General features: G+C 38.3%; 1 protein-coding gene across 1 annotated transcript in view; it reads right to left on the reverse strand.

The window, feature by feature from the left end:
- TMEM181 (transmembrane protein 181) overlaps positions 1 to 4,445 on the reverse strand; it is a 98,012-nt gene extending 93,567 nt beyond the window's left edge. Inside the window, exon 1 of the mRNA XM_020986702.2 lies at positions 3,967 to 4,445. Within this exon, the coding sequence (XP_020842361.1) occupies positions 3,967 to 4,097 (131 nt within the window). The 5' untranslated portion in view covers positions 4,098 to 4,445. The remainder of the gene's footprint in view (positions 1 to 3,966) is intronic.
- Between the last annotated feature and the right edge of the window lie 20,225 nt (positions 4,446 to 24,670).

Raw genomic sequence — 24,670 nt, forward strand, 5'->3', positions numbered from 1 at the left:
TCCCAGATCATTGTATGACTGAAGGGTAAAGGTAGTAGCAGTCCTACTTTGTAGCCAGATTGCACACTCTCCAAACAGAAACCCAGTAATACTAATAATACAAACAATGGTTGTTTACAATTAACTTAGCACTTTTTTTTACTCTGGAAGTTCATAACATCTGCCTCTATTACAATTATGCTGTGCATTAAAATGATGGCTTATTTCAGAACTCTGATAGATTTTTTTCTTCTACAAACTTTTTTATGAATGACCATTGATGAAAAGTTAGCACTTTCCTTTCTTACTAGGGACAATTTTCAATAGCATAAAGACAATTATATCAACTGAAATAATCAGTGGTACTGGTCCTGGTGTCTAAATGCATCTAAGACTGAGCAAATTCAGAAGTTCACATGGTATTAGCCACAAAATTGGGTCCAAGTTGATGATTAAATGAATTATTATCATTTAAAGCAATGAGTTTTAAAATAATTGACCTCAATCCCCTAGTAAAATGTATTGAACTGGTGACTATATTTCAACTGATGTTACAAGCTTCAAGAGATTATCCAGGATGCCAAAAACATTTGAAACAATATGATACAAAGATTGATTGTTGCAAGTGGAGATTTTTCGTTTAGGTATGAAAATATTTGGAGAAGGGAGGCCATTATAGTAGCCTTCAATGACCACCTTGTTGAAACGAAATTAGACTTATATTGTGTGGCTTCAAAGTACGCAAGATTTCCAATTGATTAGAACTGTCTGCAAATGAAATGGGCTGTCTCTGAGGGAGTGTACTCTGTATCACTGAAAGTGTTGAAATAGAGATTGGATACTTATTTACTATGCTGTAGAGGGTATTCATGTATCAGAAAAAGGTTGGACTATATAACCTTTGGGATCCCTTCCAGCTCTGAGACTGTATGCTTTCACAACAGTTCTGTGAGGAAGGTAGTGACAATATCAGCCTATTTTCATAGCTAAGGAAACTGAGTTACATAGAGATTAACTGACTTTCCTAAGATCACAAAATTCATAGGGGACTGAGTCAAAGCTAGGTGTTCTAATCCCAAGTCTGGTGTTATTTCATATTTTTTTTTATATCTTGCTAGACAGAATATTTGGATAGGAACTGAGGGTATTTTTCCTTCTTCTGTAGAGATCTAACTGCAAAAAAAAATGTTCCAAAGAGAAACTGGGCTTTGTGGCCTTAGGCAAGTTACTAAATCTCTACGGGCCTCAGTTTCCTCATCTATAAAATGAGGGAATTGGGCTAGATAACTTCTAAGGTCCTTTCTAGCTCTACATCCATTATGTATGAATCTAAGAAATCCTAAGTGGCAAAATAAACCAAATTCTTGTGTTTTCAGGAAGAGGAAGAAGATTGGCCAAAGAAATATGTGTGAGACCCTTCTAAGAAGAAACCCAATCTATGTGAACCCAGAGCATTATAATTGGCCATAGGTTACATTTGAAAGAGGACGGATGTTTGATTTTGGGGGTGATCCTTAAAGAAATTTTGAAAAAGAATGATCATAAAATCATAGATTCAGAACTAAAAGGAACCTTAGAAGTCACCTATTCCAAACCCATCATTATACAGATGGAGAAAATGAAGCCCTGAGAAACTTGTTCATCATTACACAAGTGGCCATTAAAATTCAAACTCACGTCCTCTGACTCCAAATCCTTCTCTGGGTATGTATATGAAAAGTAGCTAAAGATGGTACCGCCACCAAGTTGGTACATTTCGACTAATTCAGGTAACTAGGTGGTACAGTGGATATAGATAATAAGAAAGTTAACACTTTTATAACAATTAAAGGTTCGTAAAATACTCTGACTGAATGATCATATTTGATCTTCACAACAACCATGTGAGGTGGGTAACAGATGACACAAAACTGGGAGAGATAGTTAACATACTAGAAGAGAGTCAGGATACAAAAAGATTTTTAATAGGCAAGAACATTGACAAATATAAATTTAAGAGGAAAAAAATAAAGTCTTACACTTGGGTTGAAAAAAATCAACTATGCAAATACAAGATGGGGGAGGTATGACTAGATCATTTGAAAAAGACTTAGAGATTATGATGGGTTGCGTAATCAAATCTACAGTGTGATGAGGCAATCAAGGAGGCTAAAGTGATACTAGGGGGCATCAAGAGAGGAATAATGTCCAGGACTTGGCAGGTGATAGTGCCACTGTACTCTGCCCTGATCAGAACATATTTGGAGAATGGTTCAATGGTTTAGAGTATGGTTCAATTCTGTGGGCAGCTAGGTGACACAGTGGATAGAACATTGGGCTTGGAGTTGGGAAGATCTGAATTCAAATCTGGCCTCAGGCACTAGCTGTGTGACCCTGTGCAAGTCACTTAATACTGTTTACCTCAGTTTCCTCATCTCTAAAATAAGCTGGAGATGGAAATGGCAAACCATTCCAGTATCTTTTCCAAGAAAACCCCAAATAGGATCATGAATAACTGGACACAACTCAACAACAACATTCAATTCTGTGCACTATATTTTAGAAAGATCATTGACATTTAGGAGAATGTCCAGAAGAGGGTGAAGTGCATGCCATATAAGGATCAGTAAAAAAATATTGAAGATGTTTGGCTTGGTAGGAAAAGAAGACTTAGGAGGAACATGATAGCAGTCTTCAAATATTTGAAGGTGCCCCTCATTATTTTGCTTGTCCCAGAGGGCAGAAGTGGGGCATTTGGTTAAAGACAAGCAAATTTAGGATTGGTGTAAGGAAAAACTTAAGAATTTTGGGTCTCTGAAAGTGGCATGTGTTGCATCCAGAGTTCATTCTCTCCAGAGATTTTCAAGCAAATGCTAGAACTCCAGTATTCAGGTCTGTTGTTATGGGGATCTTGTTAAGATGTAGGTTGGACTAGATGACCTGTGAGGTCTCTTCCAACTCTGAAATTCTGTGATTTTTGGAAATGCTTCTGTGATCACACAATAAAACATTTGATCAGAATCACATAGCAGCAGATCTGGAACTAGAACCAAGTCCTGTAAAGTGCTTTGTTCCACTACACCAGCCTGCTGTGTTAGAAAAATGTTCAAGCATTTGTATAGCTGACTATGTTATAACTAAGATGGAATACTAGCCTGAGAAATCTTAGCGTCATGCTTTGAGTCCATGGCAATATTCTACAAGTTCTCACCTTGAGTATTAATTAAAATAAGAAGTCAACAAGTAAGAACAAAAGAAAACATAAAACACAAGGACAGCCAAAACAATCACTCTTCAAATACATCTTATCATGGGCAGTGTTTCATAGGTGACTCCAGCAGGCCTAAGGCATAAGCAGGGAACAAGGATAGTGGAAATGATAGGAGGGCAGAAGAGGAAGGGAAGCAGGTACTGACAGCAGGAGGAAAAAGATGGTGGGAAAGTGGCCAGGGGGCTCCACAGAGATTGCCTAAGGAAACCCCTCCCCCCCCACTTTTCCCAAGAATGCAGAATGGCCTTTCATGGAGAGTTACTGTGATCAATGACTGCTGGATTCCCAAACCAACTCTTCCAGCCTCAAAAATATTCTGAGAACCCCAGATGGGTGAGGACTCACCTGTTCAAGCTCTGCAGCCCTAACAGCAGGATGGGCAACCGCTCCCATTCCCAGACATGCTTTGGCAGCTCAAAGGGTTGGAGAATACGTTTTTTCCTTCTCTCTCAGCCCAACCATTCCCCAGGTAAAGAAGTCGGGGACTTTTATCAACCCATATAGAACCACCGGACTTTGGGCATACCCTATTTGCACTTCTAAAGCGTTCTATACATCGCATTGGCAAACAACAGCAGCAGCTGCCCGACAGTCTCTCTCCCTCCCCTTCCCCAGCCCATCTCCATGTTTCCCTGATGGTGGCAGCGGGCAAGACAGAGACAGACCTTGTGCTATGGCCGGGTGGGGCGTCGGAGAAGGGCGCCCCACGGGCCGCTAGCTCCCCAGGCTCACCCTACCTGTAGTAGCGATCATCTTTGTAAGGGGTGAGGTCTTCCTTCAGCTCTTGGTATGCCTCACCTAGCCTTTTGCAGAAGTGCTTGAGCTCTCTGCAGAGAGGCTTCTCAAAGGCAGGATAATCCGCGTCCATCCTCGCCCAGGTCCTTCTGGGCGCCTTCTCTTCCGCTTCGTGCTCACTGACTCTAGGTTTCACCGAGCTCTACCCTGGCAGTCGCTAACCTGGCCAGGCACAGCCAAGTCCCCCTGCTCAGTCCACGTCGAACCCGCCTGTCTCTCCTCCTCTTGCCTGTGCAGATGGTTGGGGCGCCCTCCTTCGTTCTCCTCTCTTTCCCTGCCTCTGGCCTTCCCCCTTGTTTCTCCTCTTGCCTCGGGGTTTGGAGTTCCAATGAGCAGTTAGCTTTGAAAGGGGAGGAGAAAGAGGAGGAGCAGATAATGGTGGAAGGGAAGAAGGAAGAAGAAGAGGAAGAGGAAGAGTCTGTATTCAAAAGACCATAATCCCTTTTCTCCAATTCCTGCTTCAAGGCGACAAGCGTCACCTCTTAGGATAAACCTGTAGTCCTTGTAATGGTGGGGTGGGGAATAGAAAGGCACTGATGTCCTAGCGAGGGGGCGGACTGAGAAGGGGAGAGGGGCTGCGCCAGCAGATGATGCTGTATCTGCAGAGAAGAGGAGGGGGCCTGAGGCATCAGCATCAGTCCGGCGCAAGTTCATTTTGACGTTTTCATTCTCATTAGCTCATTTACAAAATGATAATGGATGTCGATACTCCTCGAGCTGCAAGAAAGGAAGAAACTAGGGAACGAGGGGAATAGAAAGGAGGGGAGATCGGGAAAAAACTCTTTTTCCTAATGGGAGGGGTACCTAAACGAATGGCCTACAGGTTTCAGCACCATGGACGGGGCTCTGGCACCTACATTCACGGGTGTTTCCATTCCTGCTCCTCCCCAACTCACTACGATTGTTATTATTAAAATAAATGTTTATTAATATTTTTGCTTTTACATTGTCTAATTTGTCCCTGTATTCCTCCCCTTCCTTCCCAGAGAGGCATCTCATATAATAAAGATTTAAAAATATTATTGTTATTTTGAAATGAGGTATACTATTGTACTAAGGAGAATAGACAATATCCAGAAGTGAGCCACTTAACAGAAGATCCCAGGTGCTTCCTGTAAACCCAGATGTAGGGGGGAACACAGAGGAAAGAGACATAAGATGCACCATATTCCTATATTTTCCATCCTTAAACAGTTATTGTAATTATGAAAGACACAAATACATCTCTATATTGATATACTTTGTAAAGGGAAGCATGGTGTAGTGGGAAGATGGTGGATTTGGAGCCAGAGAATCTGAGTTCAAGTCTCAGATCTGCCACTTATTACTTGTGACCTTGGGTGAGTTGCTTCGTCTTTCTGGGCTTTAATTTCCTAATTTGAGAAATGACAAGGTTGGACTAGATGACCACTAAGATTTCTTTCAGTCCAAGATCCATAATTCTAAGGCATAATCAAAAGAAAAACAAACTAGGATAGTTCAAATCTATACCATTTCTGATACTACTTTTTTGTGACCTTGGGTATATGTCTTCTTTGGAAGACACCTCTTTGGATCTTAATTTCCTCCTTTAAAAACGAGGGGGGGTTAGAGTTTCAATTTTAAAAGCTATGATCCTAGAGCTTTTTAACTCTAAAATAGTTAAACATTTTAAAAAAACACCTTCAATTGTCTTCATTGGGATGCATTATTAAAAGAAGTTTTGAAACATCTCTTCTTTTTATTTCCACTTCCAGAAAAGAGTGAGTAGATAGTTGACTCAGAGCTGTTCATGGATTCCTACTTAATGGCACAGATGAAAAGATTGAGTAGGAAGTCTCAAAAAGGTTTATTACCTATATCTCTGACCCAACTTCACTCAATATCATTACTCCTTCCTACTCATGGTGGCCTTCATGTTTTATTTCCTGCTTCCTACCATGTTGGGAGTAAGTTCTTATTTATTGTAGGAGATCCTACTTTTTTTTTTTGCATTTTTACCATAATTTCTGATTTTCTCAAACTAAGAACACAGTTTTTAGACTTGAATTACTAATACAAGCATTTACATTTCAGGAGGGCTGAAAATGGAGATTAGAGTTGACATTATTCAAAAGACGATGTTAAGAGAACAGTGAGGTACTGGCTAAGAAATACAGAGGTGGATCAGTGGAATAGGTTAAATATGCAAGACACAGTAGTCAATGACTATAGTAATCTATTATTTGATAAACCCAAAGACCCCAGCTTCTGGGATAAGAACCCACTCTTTGAAAAAAACTGTTGGGAAAACTGGAAAAGAGTATGGCAGAAACTAGGCATAGACCCAAATCTCACACCATATACCAAAATAAAGTCAAAATGGGTTCAGGACTTAGATATAAAGGCTGATACCATAAGTAAACTGGGAGAACAAGGAATAGTTTACCTATCAGATCTATGGAGAACAGAAGAATTCATGATCAAACAGAGATAGGGAACATTATGAAAAGCAAAATGGATAAGTCTGATTACATTAAATTGAAAAGTTTTTGCACAAAGCCAATACAACTAAGATTAGAAGGAAGGTAGAAAATTGGGAAAGAATTTTTACAACCAGTCTCTCTGATAAAGGCCTCATTTCTAAAATATATAGAGAATTAAGACAAATTTATAAGAACACAAGCCATTCCCCAATTGACAAATGGTCAAAGGATATGAACAGACAGTTCTCAGATGAAGAAATTAAAGCCATCTATAGTCATATGAAAAAATGCTCTATATCGTTATTGATTAAAGAAATGCAAATCAAAACAACTCTGAGGTACCACATCACACCTATCAGATTGGCCAACATGACAAAACAGGAAAATGATAAATGTTGGAGAAGATGTGGGAAAATTGGAACACTAATACATTGTTGGTGGAGTTGGTGAGAGTTGTGAAGTGATCCAACCATTTTGGAGAACAATTTGGAACTATGCCCAAAGGGCTACAAAAATGTGCATACCCTTTGATCCAGCACTTCTAGGGCTATATCCCAAAGAGATCAAACAAATGGGAAAAGGACCCACATGTACAAAAATATTCATCGCAGCTCTTTTTGTGGTGGCAAAGAATTGGAAATTGAGAGGATGCCCATCAACTGGGGAATGGCTAAGCAAGTTGTGGTATATGAATGTAATGGAATACTATTGTGCTATAAGAAATGATGAACAGGCTGACTTCAGAAAAACCTGGAAAGACTTATATGGTCTGATGCTGAGTGAACTGAGCAGAACCAAGAGGACCCTTGTACACAATAATAGCCATGTTATGCAATGACTAATATTGTTAAACTGAACCCTTCTCAGCATTACAAGGATCTAAGACATCTCCAGAGGCCTCAGGATGGAAAATGCTGTCCACATCCAAAGAAAGAACTATGGAAGTTGAATCGCTATCATTTATTTTTACCTTCTGTTGAGTTTTGTTTCATCTTGCTTATGGTTCCTCCTATTGGTTTTAATTTTTACTTGCAACTTCACCAATGTGAAAATATGTTTAACGGGAATGTAAATGTAAAGCCTATATCAGATTGTGCACTGTCTTAGGGAGGGTGGGGGGGAAGAAGGGGGAGAAAAATTTTCAACTCAAAAGCATATGGAAATGATTTTTGATAAATCAAAATAAATTAATAAAATTTAAAAGAAAAGAGAGAGAGAACAGTGAGGAGAAAAGCTGAACACAAAGAGATTTATTTTCCAGACTGAGATAGGCTGTGAAGAGTGATTATATTGTTTCAGATTTTGATATAGTAAGTTCTCTGATGACATCCACTTTGTAGCCTCTCATTCAGCTACAGAAATATGCTGTAGCATATTTAAAATCTTTCTTACACCCTTTTCTGTCTACTGTAGCCTACATTCACCTCTCCCTTCTTTGCAATCCTAGTAGTGACAGCTGGGTTTGGTGGGAAAAGTACTCAAATAATAGCCAAAAGATCTGGGGTTTATACTTAATTCATCTACTACCAATTTGTGTGATTTGACCAAATTGTTTCACTTTCTCTGATCCCTGTTTCCCTTTGCATTAAGGTTTTGAACTCAATAATCTCCAAGTATCCATCTCTCAAGTTCAATGCTTCTCTTTAGAGATTGGTGTTGTTCAGTCATTTCAGTATTGACCAACTCTTGGTGACCTCATTTGGGGTTTTCTTGGCAGAGATACTAGAGTGGTTTGTCATTCCTTCTCCAGCTCATTTTACAGATGAGGAAACAAGGTTACATGACTTGTCCAGGGTGACACAGCTAGTAAGTTCTGAGGCCAGATTTGAACTCAGGTCTTCCTGATTCCAGGCCTGGTGCTGTATCCACTATGCCATCTAGCTGCCCTCTCTTTAGTGATAGTACTACACAATTAAGCCGCTGAATGTATCCTCTTTCCCCTTCAAAAAAATTTCCTAGAGAACTTTGGATACCTTTTGCAGTACTTTACATTATTCTCCTCTGTCTATATGTGTATATATGTATGTGTGTATATGTATCTGTATACACACACATATATGTGTGTATATATTTTAGGGTAGAATACTTGTGTATATGCCATGTGTATTCTATTCCCACTCACCTTACACTAGAATGTAAGCTCACTGAGGGCAAGATTTGTGTCATTTTTAAAAATCTTGTTATCTTCACCACCTTTCACATAGCGGGTGCTTCATTAATGTTTATTGAATTAAAGATGCATATTGTTTTGCATTGTTAACTAATTGCTTCTAGTGTGTCATCTTTCCAACTGGTTGATAAGCACCTTGAAAGTATAGATAGGGAATACTCTAGAAAAATATTAAGTAGAAAGTTTGTCTATGGTACACTCCTAACTTCCACTTCTTTCTGTCTATATAGTCTCACCACTACTGAACTCCACTCAGACTTGCTCTCCCCAGGCAGTGAGTGAGTGTCCCATGCTCTAAAGCTGCCTTTCTCTCTTCTTCACCCATCAGAATCCTCATTCTTTAAATATAGTTATCTCAGCTAGCTTGATAAGAACTCATATATTTCATTAATTCACATTACAATGTGAATGACTAATAGCACAATAGGCTATTTACACTTCAAAAGAGGATCCTTTTAGTCATGATGGAAAATACTATCCATATCCAGAAAAAGAACTATGGAGTCTGAGTGCAGATTGAAGCATACTATTTGCTCTCTCTCTCCTTTTTTTTTTTTTTTGGTGTTTCTTCTTTTTTGTGGTCCCTCCCATTGGTTCTAATTCTTCTTTACAACATGACTAATGTGAAAATATATTTAATATGAATGTTTATGTAGAGCCTATATCAAACTGCATGCCGTCTTGGGGTGGGGAGAGGGGAGTAAAGGAGAGAAGGTTTGGAACTCAAAATCTTATGGAAGTGAATGTTGAAAACTAAAAATAAATTTTTTTTTAAAAAAGAGGCTGCTTTTTAGCCTAAAGGAATTAATATATAATGGTGAGATTTCAGAAGGCAATTAAAGATGTGTATGTGTATATGTGTGATACAAACTTATGTGCAATATTTTGCTTAGTAGGTGCCTCCTTGGCACCACTTTTCAAATCACACAAGGTATTCTACTTTGCCTACATATAAGGTTGACTATGGTAGGAAATATATTTCATATTTCTTTAATGCCTAGTGCTGGGCACAATAACAAATAACAAAAAGTACTCATTAGTCAATTAACTAGGTATTATAACTTGTTCTCTTTGACTGGTATAGAGATCCAGCCATAAATAAATGAGACTAAAATAAATCAGAGGGCACCTGACAGAAACCATGCAGTAGGCCTAGAGAGAGTGAGAGGGCAGAAAGTTTTAATATCATCTTGCTTATATTTCTATTCCCACAACATCTGGTTTTGTTAAAGATCTGTATTTGAAATGTTACTCATATTTGCTGAAGGCATATGGTTTTATTCCTTAACTAACCCAATAATAATAAGAGGTTGTTGGTGAGAATGAAGTAGAGGAAGAGACAGGTGAATGGTGTGGAGGGAAATGCAAATTTTGCAGGCTGAGGAGTTTTGGTAGACTAATGATTTTTGAAAATCATTTGAAGGGAGATTTCAAAACCCATACATGGAACTCCAGTGGGTACTGAAGCATGCAGGTGTATGAAGAAAATAAGATCAGCTTTCACATTCAGCATATAAATACCACTAGGAATCCATACTCCAGGAGCTAGGCAGTGGCATAATGAATCTCCCTCACTAGTGGTGAAAGGAAGAAATGTGATTAATGTAATAATCATAATTGATGCTTTGAAAACAATGCCCCTAGGAAGTTAGTGGGAGAATTTCCCGATTCTGGCAAACAAAGAAAATAGGTCATTGTGACAAGCTGGAGTGAAAATAATTGGTATACGGCAACTTTCATGGATGGGCTTACAGGTCTGTTTGCTAAAGTTGGTTCTAAATTGCTTCTAAATTATGTATTGTAATGAAAATGTATCAAATTCACCAATATATGCATCTTTACCTTTTAAAATGATGCATGTAGATTTTTTTGTAGGGAGAACAGACTTGTGATTTCATTCGTTTTGGGAACTCCTCATGAATGAACCCCTCTCCCAGAGCAGACCAGCAATTTATCTGCAATTGAGAATCTTAGAGAACCGCCTAGGGATACCGAGAGGCAAATGAGTTGCCCAGGACCAAACAGCCAATATAAGTCCAAAATGGGACTCAAATCCAGTTCTTCCTGAATCTGAGGTTATGTCTCTATCCAGTACGCCACACTGCCTCTGTTTGTTTAAACATAAACACTTAGTAATAGAGAGAAACAGATAACAAGCTTAATATTTTGCAGAACTAGTCTTGCTTTTCCAAAACGGGCAAGATGAAGAACTGTGCTCTGGGCATTAATGCTATTAAGTGGCTTCAGACCTGGTTAAATGTCTTGATCCAAAGAGCAGTCATTAATGTAATGCAGACTTGATTGTAAGTCTCCATGGGAATGATCCAAGGTGCTGTGCTGTTTAACATTTTTTCTCAATGACTTGTTTAAAGGTACAGATGGAATCTTTGATATGTTTGATAAATTTCCAGATCACACAAATCTAGGCCGTAGCTAAAATATAGCTAAATAAAATACAGCTAAAATACTAGTCAAAAGGATCCAAAGGGAGGCAGCTAGGTGGCACAGTGGATAGAGCACCGGCTGTGAAGTCAGGAGGACCTGAGTTCAAATCCAGCCTCAGACCAAACACTTGACACACACTAGCTGTGTGACCCTGTGCAAGTCACTTAACTCCAATTGCCTAAAAAAAAAAAGGATCCAAAGATATCTCAACAAGGTGGAATGTGGGGCTGAATTTACCAGAGAACTAACCTGAGTCAAACACAGCCCAGAACAGAGTGAAATAATTTAAACAGTTTCTCCACTCAGGCCACCATTCCACTCAATGAGTATATACCTGTAAGGCAAAGTAAGATGGGAGAAATATATCTACTGTTCTCTCTATCAGTTTTTCATTTCTGGTGCCCCTGATAATGGAAATATCTCCTGAATGTGATTCTAAAATCCCTTTCTTGTGTGTGGCTGAGATGGGTTGGGGTAGAGAAGTGGGTGATGGGAAGTGAGTAGGTAGAGGGAGTGAATGATTAAGATTTTTGAGGAAGTGCCAATATGTATGTTGAAATCCCCTAGTATGATGACAGGAGTTGAGGAGGAGAGAAAGATTGTGAGCCAGGTACTAAACTCATTTAAGAAGGAAGAGGAGTGTTCTGGAGGTCTATAAACAACAACTATGAGAATTTTGATTGAGTGGAACATGTGGATTGTATGGATCTCTTATTGTATAGACATTATTGAGTGATGGAAGTATGGGGAGAACCTGAAAATGGCAATGGGGAGCAAGGAGTATTCTAATTCCCCTGTCTTAACCAGTGTGCCAAGGAGTAAAAATGAAAGTGCAGTCAGTATTAGAAGCGGTGGCCAGGAAGGCTATTGGGAACCAGGCCTTAGTTATTGACAGAAGATGGATAGAATGGAATAGGAAAAGATTTGAGATGAAGGGCACAGTGGAAGGGAAGGTTGAGAGGTATTGAGACTTTGGTGTGGGGAAGGTTGAGGGGTACTGAAATAAGAAATCAGGTGGTGAGGAATGGGGAATGGGGTTTGCATGATGACCTACAGGGGTTCAGATCACTAGTATGTGTAGGGTCCTTGCCAACAAGCTAGTAACTAGCATAGGCAGAATTTTAATCCAAGTCTTCTGACTTTAAGTCCTATGCTCTTTTTGTTAAAAAAAAACACTTTATTGAAGCTTTTGGTTTCTACATCACTATCATTTCTGGATATACTTTTTGCCTTCCTTCCCTCACCATGGACATTTCCTTGTAAAAAAGAAAAAACATCTATTCTTAACTTAGTTCTCCTTCACCTTTCTAAGGAAAGGAGAGATGCATATTCCCTCATGTTTTTCAGAGCCAAGATTGGCTATTATAATACACAGAACTTACCTTTATTTTAGAGTTCATTTATATTATTGTAGTAAGTGTACATTATTTTCCTAGCTTCACGCTTCATTAATTTATTCATCTTACATTTCTTTCAAATTTTTATATTTGTTGCTTCTTATAGCACAATAATATTCCATTACATTCATATGCCATGATTTGTTTGGCCATTCTACAATCAATGAGCACCAACTTTCCCCCACATTTTTGCTGTCATAAAAAGTACTGATATGAATATTTTAGTATACACATGGAACCTTTTTGTCTGGCCTTCTTGGGGTCGTATTCCCCAAAATGGAATCTCTGAGTCAAATTTTCTCACATACTTCCAAATTGTTTTCCAAAATGGTTTACTCCACAGCTCCACTGAGTGTATTTATCTGCTTGTTTTCCTATAGTTCCCTCAGACATGGACTATTTCTATCTTCTCTTAGCCTTGCCAATTTGCTAAATGTGGGGTGAAAACTCAGAATTGTTTTCATTTGTATTTCTCTTATTATTAGTTATTTGGAGTAATCTATCATATCAAGGTTGAATATTTAGTTCATATCCTGTGACCACTTATTTATTGAAAAATAGCTATTGCCTTTTTTTTCTGATGGTTTCCTATATACTTTCCTCAGTTTTCCCCATCTACAACTTTGGATAAATGACTTCCCTACAATACCTGGGTGAAGAGTAATTTATCAGTGTTGGTCAAACATTTTTAAAAACAAAACTACTAACTATTTAGCAAAAACTGCTGGGAAAACTGGAAAATTGCATGGCAGAAACTGGGCATTGACCAACATCTTACACTTTACACCAAGATAAAGTCACAATGGGTACGTGATTTAGATATAAAGGCTGATACTATAAGCAAATTAGGAGGGCAAGGAACAGTTTACCTGTCAGATTTGTGGAGAATGGAAGAATTTATGACCAAACAAGAGATACAGAACATTATAAAATGCAAAATGGATAAATTTGATTATATTAAATCAAAAAGAAATTTTTTTTGCAATAACAAAGCCAATGCAACCAAGATTAGAAGGGAAGCAGAAGGCTGGGAAACAATCTTTACAACCCGTGTTGGCTTCCGGGAGCCAAGAAGGCAGAATAAGAAGTAAGTTGCTCCCACCATCACTTATCAACCTCTGAAAGCCCAGAAAATATCACCCCAGGAAAAACCCTGGAACAGCTGAACCAGCAGGAAGACATGGTGCAGCAGTCTGGTAGCCCAGGTAGCTTGAGAGATTAATGGGAGAGGCCCCTCTTAGGGGAAGGGGAAGGGGAGAAGGGGAGCAGTACAGAAAGGGAGGCATCCTAAAATGCTTGCAGAAAGCCCCACCTCAGCATATCAAGGAGAGGCAAACACCAACACCAGAACCCCTGAGTGCCTCAGTAAGGGCAGGGGAACCAGTGGAAACCGGCTCAAAAAACCACCACCTGCCTCAGCTTTCTATAGCAACCAAGTCTCCCAGTGCCTCAGCAAAACTCTGGGAAGTGCTCCAAAGGGAAAAGCATCATGTGGAGAAACATCCTGCAGCAGTGAAACATCCATCTGAAAGGAGCTGAAGAAATCAAAAGGAAGGAAAGGCCTGGGTGAACAGGCAACCTCCAGGGGCCACACTACCCAGTCCTACTCCTAGAGTTCCAGCTTTGCTGATTCCAGCCCAACACCAGGTAAACTGCCAGAACCCTACAGCCTCCAACTGCCAGCATCAGAGGGCCCAGCACACAAAGCCAGTAACCAGGCTCTAGGCTTCCAACACAAAAAGCTTGGGAGCAAGAGAGCTCAACCTCTTTAAGGCCAGGAAATAAGCAAACACCATGAGCAAAAAGAAACATACTATAGACTCTTATTAGGGGAACAGTGAAAATCAAGGCAGAAATTCTGAAGAGGACAACATTGTCAACAAACCCACATCTAGAACCTCAAAAGGGAATATGAACTGGTCTGAAGCCCAAAAAGCTTTCTTGGAAGAGCTCAAGAAGAATTTTAAAAGAAATGAGAGGTATGCAAGTGAGAGTCAATAGCTTGGAAAAGGAAGGACAAAAATTACCAGTAGAAAACAAGTCCTTAAAAAATACAATTGGCCAAATGGAAAAAAAAATGCATTGAAGAAAACAACTCCTTAAAAAGCAGAATTGGCCAAATGGAGAAGGAGGTACAAAATCTAACAGAAGAAAAAACAATTCGTTAAAAATCAGAATTGGGCAAGTGGAAGCTAATGACTCTGTGACAGCGTGAGAATCAGTCAAACAAAAGAATGAAAAAATAGATGAAAACATAAAATACCTCATTGGTAAAACAACTGAACTGGGAAATAGATCCAGGAGAGACAATTTAAAAATTATTGATCTACCTGAAAATTATGATAAAAAAAAGAGCCTGGACAGCATCTTTCAGGAAATCATCATGGAAAACTGCCCTGAGGTCCTTAGAACCAGGGGGTAAAATAGCCATAGCAAGAGTCCACCAATCACCTTCTGAAAGAGATCCCAAATTGAAAATACCAAGGAATATAGTAGCCAAATTCCAAAATTACCAGGTCAAAGAGAAAATACTTCAAGCAGCCAGAAAGAAACAATTTAAATATCATGGAACCACAGTCAGGATTACACAGGACCTTGCAGCTTCTATATTTAAAGGTTGTAGGGCATGGAATATGATATTCCATAAGGCAAAGGAGCTTGGATTACAACCAAAGACCAACTACCCAGTGAAAATTGGCAAAATCTTTAAGGGGAGGAGATCGACATTTAATGAAATAGGGGTTTTCCAAATCTTCCTGATAAAAAAAACTGGAGATCAAAAGAAAATTTTATCTTCAAATACAAGACTCCATAGAGACAGAAAAAGGTAAACGGGAGAGAAAAAAATAACAAAATGTTATTAATAAGGGCAAACTGTTTACATCCCTACAAGGGAAGATGACACTTGTAACTCTTGAGAACTGTATTATTATTATACACTTTAAAGGAGTATACATAGAGTATAAGTTGACTTTGATATAATGATAAAAAAAATCTAATCAAGTGGGTTAAATGGATCTAAGTAAGTGGATTAATCTGATCTAACTAAGGGAATGTACTGGGAAAAAGAAAAGGAGGAGGCAGACAAGGGTAAATTACCTTACAGGAAAAGGCACAAAAACCTATTACAGTAGAAGGAAAGAAGGGAGGGAGATGAGCATTTTCTGAACCTTACTCTCATTAGATTTGGCTTAAGGAGGGAATAACATAATTAGTTAGGTATAAAAATCTAACTTGCCCTATAGGCAGAAGGAGGGAAAAGGGGAAAGAAAAGGGAGAGGAGATAGAAGGGAGGGAAGAAGTAGTAAGGGTAAAGGGGAAGAAAAGGGAGGGGGCTAATAGAAGGAAGGGTGGATTGAGGGAGGTGGTGGTCAAAAGCAATCACTAGTGAGGAGGGAAAGGGAGAAAAGAGAAAGAAAAGAATAAATGGGGGAATTAGGATGGAGAGAAAGACACAGATAGTAATCATAACTGTGAATGTGAATGAGATGAACTCTCCCATAAAATGGAAGCAGGTAACAGAATGGATTAAAAACCATAATCCTACAATATGTTGTTTACAGGAGACACATTTGAAACTGAGGGACACATACAGGGTAAAGGTAAAAGGCTGGAGTAGAATATATTATGCTTCACCTAAAGAAAAAAAAAAGCAGGGGTAGCAATTTTGATCTCAGGTATAGCAAAAGCAAAAATAGATCTTATCAAAAGAGATAAGAAAGGAAACCATATCCTGCTAAAAGGCACCATAGACAATGAAGTAATATCATAAGTAAACATACAACCAGTGTCTCTGATAAAAGCCTCATTTCTAAGATATATAGAGAACTGAGTCAAATTTATAAGAATATAAGTCATTCCCCAATTGATAAATGGTCAAAGGATATGAACAGGCAGTTTTCAGATGAAGACATTAAAGTTATCTATAGTCACATGAAAAATGCTCTAAATCACTATTCATTAGAGAAATGCAAATCAAAATAACTCTGAGGTACCACAACACACCTATCAGATTGGCCAACATGACAAAACAGGAAAATGATAAATGTTGGAGAAGATGTGGGAAAATTGGACTACTAATGCATTGTTGGTGGAGTTTTGAAATGATCCAACCATTCTGGAGAGCAATTTGGAACTATGCACAAAGGGCTATAAAAATGTGCATACCTTTTGACTCAGGCATACCACTGCTAGGTCTCTATCTCAAAGAGATCATACAAATGGGAAAAGGACCCACGTGTACCAAAATATTTATAGCGGCTCTTTTTGTAGTGGCCAAGAATTGGAAATTGAGGGGATGTCCATCTATTGGGGAATGGCTGAACAAGTTGTGTTATATGAATGTAATGGAATGCTATTGTGCTATAAGAAATGATGAGCAAATGGAAAGACTTGTATGGACTGATTCTGAGTGAAGTGAGCAGAACCAGGAGAACATTGTACACAGTAACAGTCATGTTGTGTGATGACTGATTTTGATAGACTGAGCTCTTCTCAGCAATGCAAGAATCCAAGACAACTCCAAAAGACTGATGATGGAAAATGCTATCCACATCTAGAAAAAGAATTATGGAGTTTGAATGCAGATAGAAGCATACTATTTGCTCTCTTTTTTACTTCTTCTTTCTCATGGTTTCTCTCATTGGTTCTAATTATTTTACAACATAACTAATGTGAAAATGTTTAATATGAATGTATATGTAAAGCCTCTATCAGATTGCACTCTGTCTTGGGGAGAAAACTGAGAACTCAAAATCTTATGGAAGTGAATGTTGAAAACTAAAAATAAATAAATAAATAAATTAGTTGATTGATTGATGGATTTTGAAATAGCAGGCTGAAAAGACACAGGTGTGATGCAAAACAGCAAGCTCTCATCTTTTTTTTAAAAAAAGTTCATAAATCATTTACTCCACATAGATAAAATATACTAGCTTGACCAAAACAGTTATTTTCAGACCAGTTCTCCAAAATTGTAACACCATGAAGTATAACACTGAAATAGCTATCAACTGAATTTCACTCTGGTTTCATTAAGAGAGGCACTGTATTCACAACAAGGGAAAGCGATTGCCTGCCCTGGTCAGATGGCATCTGGAATATTATGGTTAGTGCTAGGTACCACATTTTAGGAAGGATTTTGATTAAGTGGAGATGTCATATGAGGATAGACTGAAGAAAATGGGAATGAGCTGAGGAATTAGGGGAAATGATAGCTTTCTTCAAATGCTTGAAGGGCTGTCCTGTGGAAGAAGGATTAATCCTGCTCTGCTTGGCCCTAGAGAACAATGGGTAGAAGTTTCAGAGTAGTAGATTTAGGTTCTAAGTAGATTAGGTTCTAAGAGAGGAAAGGCTTTCTAATTGTTAGAGCTATCCAAGAGGGAAATGGGCTGTCGCAGGAGGCATTGGTTTTCCCTCACTGGAAGTCATCAAGCAATCTGAAAGATCACTTGCTAGGGATGGTAAAGAGGATTCTTGTTCAGCTATGGCATAGGCTAGGTGATTTCACAGTTCTTTCTGACTCTTGAGATTCTGTGATTCTTTTATTTAGGAAAATAGTTTAGAACTGCTTATCAGTTGTAGGTGTGAAGTGGGGAGTCCTAGCTTGTGTTAGGTGAAGGATGACTGCCAAAAGTACTGGCTCAGTGCATCACTTGTCTCCATTCCATTAACTGATACATCTAGGGCTACCCCACTGTTGTTAATTAAGGAAATTCTTTGAACAGCTCTTTAGATTACCGTATTGCCAAGAAACTGGTCCACTTGAATTCTTGAAGAAATCTATTCAACATAGCAGTATTCACTGGGGGTTGTTAAATCCCAGAACTCTTGGTTTCTGGCATTCCGAAGAGGCAGAGTCCATTGTAGGCATTGATACACATTCCTTGAGATTTAGATGAGTGTTCAATTGGCCCAAGACTGCAAAGCTGGAGTTCTTCACCTTTTTTGTGTCATAGACCCCTTTGGCAATCCAATGTGGCCTATAGACTGTTTTAAAATGTATAAAATGCACAGAATTACAAAGAAAATAAATTGCATTTAAATAGTTATCAATTTATATACATATGTGTGTGTGCATATACACATGCACATATATTCATATACACCAGATAAAAAGCCTTTGCTTTAATATGTGCATGTATGTACATATGTATGTATTTTGGACCATGGCTTTCTTTGGTACAGTGCATCTCTAAATGAGGAATCTCCCTCTAACAATACCAAGGTCAGTACTTTCCTCTGTATTTTATAGTCTTCTAGGGTTGCTTAGATACTGAATGGTTAAGTGACTTGCCCAGGATCACATAGCCAAAGTGTGTTAAATGAGGAACTTGAACCCAGGTCTTGTTGGCTTTCAGGTCAGACTTTGAGATCAGTTCTGTATCCATTATACCAGACCGCACCCCTATTCATTTGTAAGTTAACAGATTGCTAGAGCTAAAAGAGAGTTTAAAAATCCCATTGTCTAATCCCCTCATTTTATGGATGAGGAAAACTGAAGCATTGATAGGTCAACTGACCACCCCAAGACCACCCCACTAATTTAGTGGCACAGCTGGGACTTAGTTCAGTGCTGTATCCAGTGCATCTATAGCATGATAAATACACTGACCTAGTGTCCACTTGAGCTGAATGAATGATTATCGATGGGAAGATAACCCCCAGGGAAGGCTAAATTCAAGGGTTTTTGAGAAGACCAAAGTGAACAAGGAAATTTAGTGAGTTGAACACTTATGCAGCTTGCTGAGACATTTTCCCTTCAAATTCTCCTGCAATCTGGATTATGAGTCAGGGCGATACTGCAGAGGCTACTATCACTGCAAGAGATCAAAATCAGAACTGGGCTGGTTATTCTTCCTAAAGGAGTCTTTTGACTGCTTGAGTATTTTACTGAGTCATTGGGTTGGTGTTTTTTTTGTTTGTTTTTTTTTGTTTTGCTTTTTCAAAACCATCATCTTTTTGGAATCTTTAAAAGCTATTTCTTTTTTAAAGATTAATTCACTCAAAATCTTATTTATACCTTTTGGTTTTGCATCACTTTTATTTCCAAATATACTCCTCCTCTCACTTCACCCCTACCAAGAGAGCCATCTCTTGTAACAAAGAATAAAAAATAAAGTGGAAAAAAGGCAGACACTATGTTCCTTTCTCTTTTTTTTTGTTCTTTCCATTTAAATGTTGTAGTCAATATGCATATTTTCCTATTCTGCTTACTTCACTTTGTATCAGGTCATGTATCTTTTCATGCTGCTTTGAATTCTTCATAGTCACAGGGCCATAGATCTAGAACTGGAAGAGACCTTAAAGTCTGTGCATTCCAACCCCTTCGTTTTACATATGATGAAACTGAAACCCAGGAAGTTAAGTGACTTGCCCAAGGTCATACATGTGACAGATCTTATGAAGCAATAACACATGTCATTTTTATAGAGGTGTATGCTAATAAATGTTTTAAAACTAGGCTCTCTGGAGGAGTAAAAGTATGTATATGTACTTTTACATTTAATTTGCAGTATTAACATTTTCTTAAGTCTAGAAAATCAGCAAAGCAATAAATCAAGTCCTGATTTTTAATGATTGCCAGCTTCTGAGGTGTAAATGCTCATGCTGAAAATTTCATTTAATGGGCTAGTTAAAGCTGGCTCCAGCACACTTCAGTTCATATGTGACAATTTGTTTAGCCATCTCCCAATCAATGAACATCTACTTTGTTTTCAGTTGTTCGCTACTACTAAAAGTGCTACCATGAATATTTTGGTTTATGTGGAACATGTCTTTGATATCCTTGGAATATATGCCTAGCAGCAGAATCTGACTCAGAGGGTATGAGCATTTTAACTACACTGTTAGCATAATTACAAATTGAAAAAGAGCTCTAATTTTACTCCTTATCCCTGCCTTTAACTCTTTAGTAGGGTTCCACAACCACTCTGGATTTCTTTTTAAATTTTTAAAAAGTTTTTTTTTTATCAGAAAAAATCTGCCCTCTCCCTCCTACCCCACAACTGAGAACAAAACAAAAATCCATTACAAACATGTATAGTCAAGTATATTACCATAGTCCTTATCTAAAAGGGGGAAAAATGTGTGCATATCTCTATATACACACGTATAAAGATACACACACACACACACACACACATGCACGCACACACACACACACATATATATATATATATATATATATATATATATATATATATATATATATATACACACACATACATACACACATAGATCCAACATTTATTAAGCACCTGCTACGTGCAAGCCACTATGCTTAAGTGCTGGATGTCTTGTTCTGCCCTCTGAGTCCTTTAACTCTCTCAGGAGAAAACCATTAGTCCTCTGAAATTGTAGTTGGACACTGTACCAGAATTCCTAAATCTTTCAAAGCCTTGATAATATTGTTATTGTTCTTAGTTATGTTCACTTCACTCTGTATCAGATGATACAAGTCTTCCTAGGTTTCTCTGAAACGATTCCTTTCATCCCTTTCTTTTTTTTTTAATTAATTAATTTTAGTTTTCAACAATCACTTCCATAAGCTTTTGAGTTTTCAATTTTCTCCTCCTCCTTCCCCACCTCCCTCCCCAAGATGGCATGCAATCTGATATAGGCTCTATATATACATTCCTATTAAATATATTTTCAAATTAGTCATCTTGTAAAGAAGAATTAGAACCAATGGGAGAAACCATGAGAAAAAAAGAAACAAAAAGAGAGAGAGAGAGAGAGAGAGAGAGGAGAGAGAGAGAGAGAGAGAGAGAGAGAGAGAGAGAGAGAGAGAAAGCAAATAGTATGCTTCTATCTGCATTCAAACTCCATAGTTCTTTTTTCTTGATGTGGATAGCATTTTCCATCGTCAGTCTTTTGGAGTTGTCTTGGATTCTTGCATTGCTGAGAAGAGCTGAATATCAAAATCAGTCATCACACAACATGACTGTTACTGTGCACAATGTTCTCCTGGTTCTGCTCACTTCACTCAGAATCAGTCCATACAAGTCTTTCCAGGTTTTTCTGAATTTCACTTGCTCATAATTTCTTATTGGCCAATAGTATTCCATTACATTCATATAGCACAACTTGTTCAGCCATTCCCCAATTGATGGGCATCCCCTCGATTTCCAATTCTTGGCCACTACAAAAAGAGCTGCTATAAATATTTTTTTACATGTGGGTCCTTTTCCCATTTGTATGATCTCTTTGGGATACAGCCCTAGAAGTGCTATTGCTGGGTCAAAGGATATGCACGTTTCTATAGTCCTTTGGGCGTAGTTCCAAATTGCTCTCAAAAATGGTTGGATCAGTTCACAACTCCACTAGCAATGCATTACTGTTCCATTTTCCCCACATCTTCTCCAGCATTTACCATTTTCCTGTTTTGTCCTGTTGGTCAATCTGATAGGTGTGATGTGGTACCTCAGAGTTGTTTTGATTCACATTTCTCTAATGATGATTTACAGCATTTTTCACATGGCTATAGATAACTTTGATGTCTTTATCTGAAAACTGCCTGTTCATATCCTTTGACCATTTATCAGTTGGGAACCTTCATCCATTTCTTAAAGAACTACAGTATTCCATCACATTTATAAACCATAACTTGTTTGACCATTCCCCAACTTACAGCCACCTCCTTGGATTTCCATTCTTTGGCACCTAAAAAAAGCTAAAAATATTTTTGTACTTTCTTAAAGTTTGTTTGGCTTAAGACCAATCCCTCTGTTAGTCTACCTTTCCCTTTATCCACCCCCCCTCCCTATTTTCTGTTCAGTGAAATGTATTTCTGTACCAAACTGTGTTTTTTCTCCTTTGACTAGTTGAGAGGAGTGAGGTTCAAGTGTCAGCTGCTTCTCAAACCCCTTCCTCCTTCTTTGTATTCTGCATAATTTCCCCTTTCTTTTCCTTTCCCCTAACCCCAGTGTATTTCTTCCCCACTCCTCTTTTCCATTTTTCTTTTAAGATAAGACATAACAGAACCATGAGACCCACCTCATTAGCCTCCTATGACTCCTGATAATGATAGGGTTTGGAGAGCAGACACGTATCATTACCTAACATTTCAAAGTAAATAGTTTATCCATTAGTTCTTTACCATTGTTCATATTTGTCCCTTCATGTTTCTCTTTACTCTTATGTTTGAACTTTAAAGTTTCTATACATATCTAATTTTTTCATCAGGAATGCTTAGAAATTCTCTTTTTCATTAAAAGTCCATTTCATAGCCCTCTCTCTGCTTGCCCTCCCCCACCCAATTGTTGGCTATAAGCCTTTATCCTTTGCCTTTTGGGATATGGTACTCTAAGCTCTCTGCTCTTCAAGTGTGGTGACTGCTAAATCATGTGTGATTCTGAGTGTAGTTCTTCAGTACTTGGATTCTTTATTTTATTTTATATTACAGTACTTTTCTTTGAGCTGGAAGCTCTGGATGTTGGCTTTAATGTTTGCCTTCTGGTTCTGAGAGATTTGGGCAGTTTTCTTTTAAAATTTCTTATTGCATGATGACTAGGCTCTCTTTTTTTGAGTCATGGTGTTCAGGTAGTCCAATAATTCTTAAAATTTTTCTTAATATGCTTTCAACTATTTTTGCTAAAGGGACATTTTATATTTTCTTTTTTTAAAAAGTCTTTTGACTTAAACATTTCTTGTTGTCTTGGAGTCATTGGCTTTTATTTGGACCATTCTAATATTCAAGGAGCTTGTTCCTTTGATAAGGTTTTTTACCTTTTGTGCCAAACTGTTAATTTCCTTTTCAATTCTTCTATACCCTCATTTCTTTTCCAATTTTTCCTCTAGTACTCTTTTAGTTTATAAAAAACTTTTTTTTAAACTCTGGTTTCATTTCTTCCAGGAATTCTAGTTGAATTTGAGCTCAGGCTGTATTTTCCTTTGAAAACATCATAGATGTTTTAGAACCATTCTCTTCTGGGTTTGTGTCTTGAACATTCCTGTCATCATAATTGATTTTTTGTAGCGAGATTCTTTTTTTGTATGTTCATTCTTCCAGCCTACATTCTGACATGGGCTTGATGTTATGACCAGACTGAACACTTCTGAAGGGAAGTTCTGGGCTTGTCATGTTGCTACTTTCTTGGGGATATTGAGTGTTGTATTATTCCAGTCTGTTAGCAACAGTTCAGGCTGGGGATCTGCAAGCTTTCAATGCTCCCAAAGTAGTGGGATACAGGCATGTGCTTATAAATATTTAACAACTGGTTCTCCTCTCTAAAATGTACACACGACGCACCTTTAAAGTTTAATCTGCATTTTATTAACATTCTCCCCACCACTTTCTTAAGACTAGACAACCAACAACATAATAAATCCCTTATCTGTAGTGTTAGCCTATTTTTGAAATGTAAATGCTTACATTTAAAATTATTTAACAATAAGCTCTCCAGGTTGATTTAGCTCTAGCACTCACCTGGATCTAGAGCAAAGTCTTATCAAGTTACCTCATCCCACCCCACTCTGTGTTCTGCACATTCCTGAGTGGGGTTTGGGTTTGAGAAATAGTAGACTGATTCAGTCTCATTTAGCCATAAATCTCTACTAATTCAGAGTAACAAAACTTTAGGCTTCCTTTTGGTCTGAGATTCCTACTCTACTTAATACTCTGCAGTCTTCAGATTGGGCTAGAGGCTGAGAGTTAAAATCCAGCTCTCCTCCTGGAGTGTGAGCCATGTAGCTGCCACTTAATTTTTGAATTTGCTCCTTTCCCAGTATACTTCTTAGGGCCTCTAATTGCTTCTTACCCCAGAATGCCATTTCTGGGTTCACATCTCTGCCCCAGTCTGCCCTGGATCCATGACCCAGAACAGGGTAGTGGGTGATAAAACTGCAAGTTGCTGCACAAAGTTGCAGTGCCATAGTATAGGTATTGAACTGCTTCTTGGTATAGGGCCCCACCTTTTTCTGTGCTTGAGTGCTCCATGGGGCATGTTCTTGGCCAGACCCTTCCTCCTTTCCTTCTCCTTCCCAAGGGTCTGCGAACCTCTTTGTCTCCTTCCCTATGCTGACATTAGCTGGAAAAATAATTTCTAGATGTTTAGAGAAGTGCCCCACCCACCCAGGAATTTACTGTTCTTCCTGCAATTCCATTATCTCCTCTGGTATTTCTTGTATAATCTCATCTGAGGAAGAGTTTTAGTTATTGCGAGAGTATTCCTGTCAATACCATTGTGCT

The sequence above is a fragment of the Phascolarctos cinereus genome, unplaced genomic scaffold (assembly GCF_003287225.1).
Source record: "Phascolarctos cinereus isolate Bilbo 61053 unplaced genomic scaffold, phaCin_HiC Scaffold_5;HRSCAF=322, whole genome shotgun sequence".
In the NCBI taxonomy this organism is placed as follows: domain Eukaryota; kingdom Metazoa; phylum Chordata; class Mammalia; order Diprotodontia; family Phascolarctidae; genus Phascolarctos; species Phascolarctos cinereus.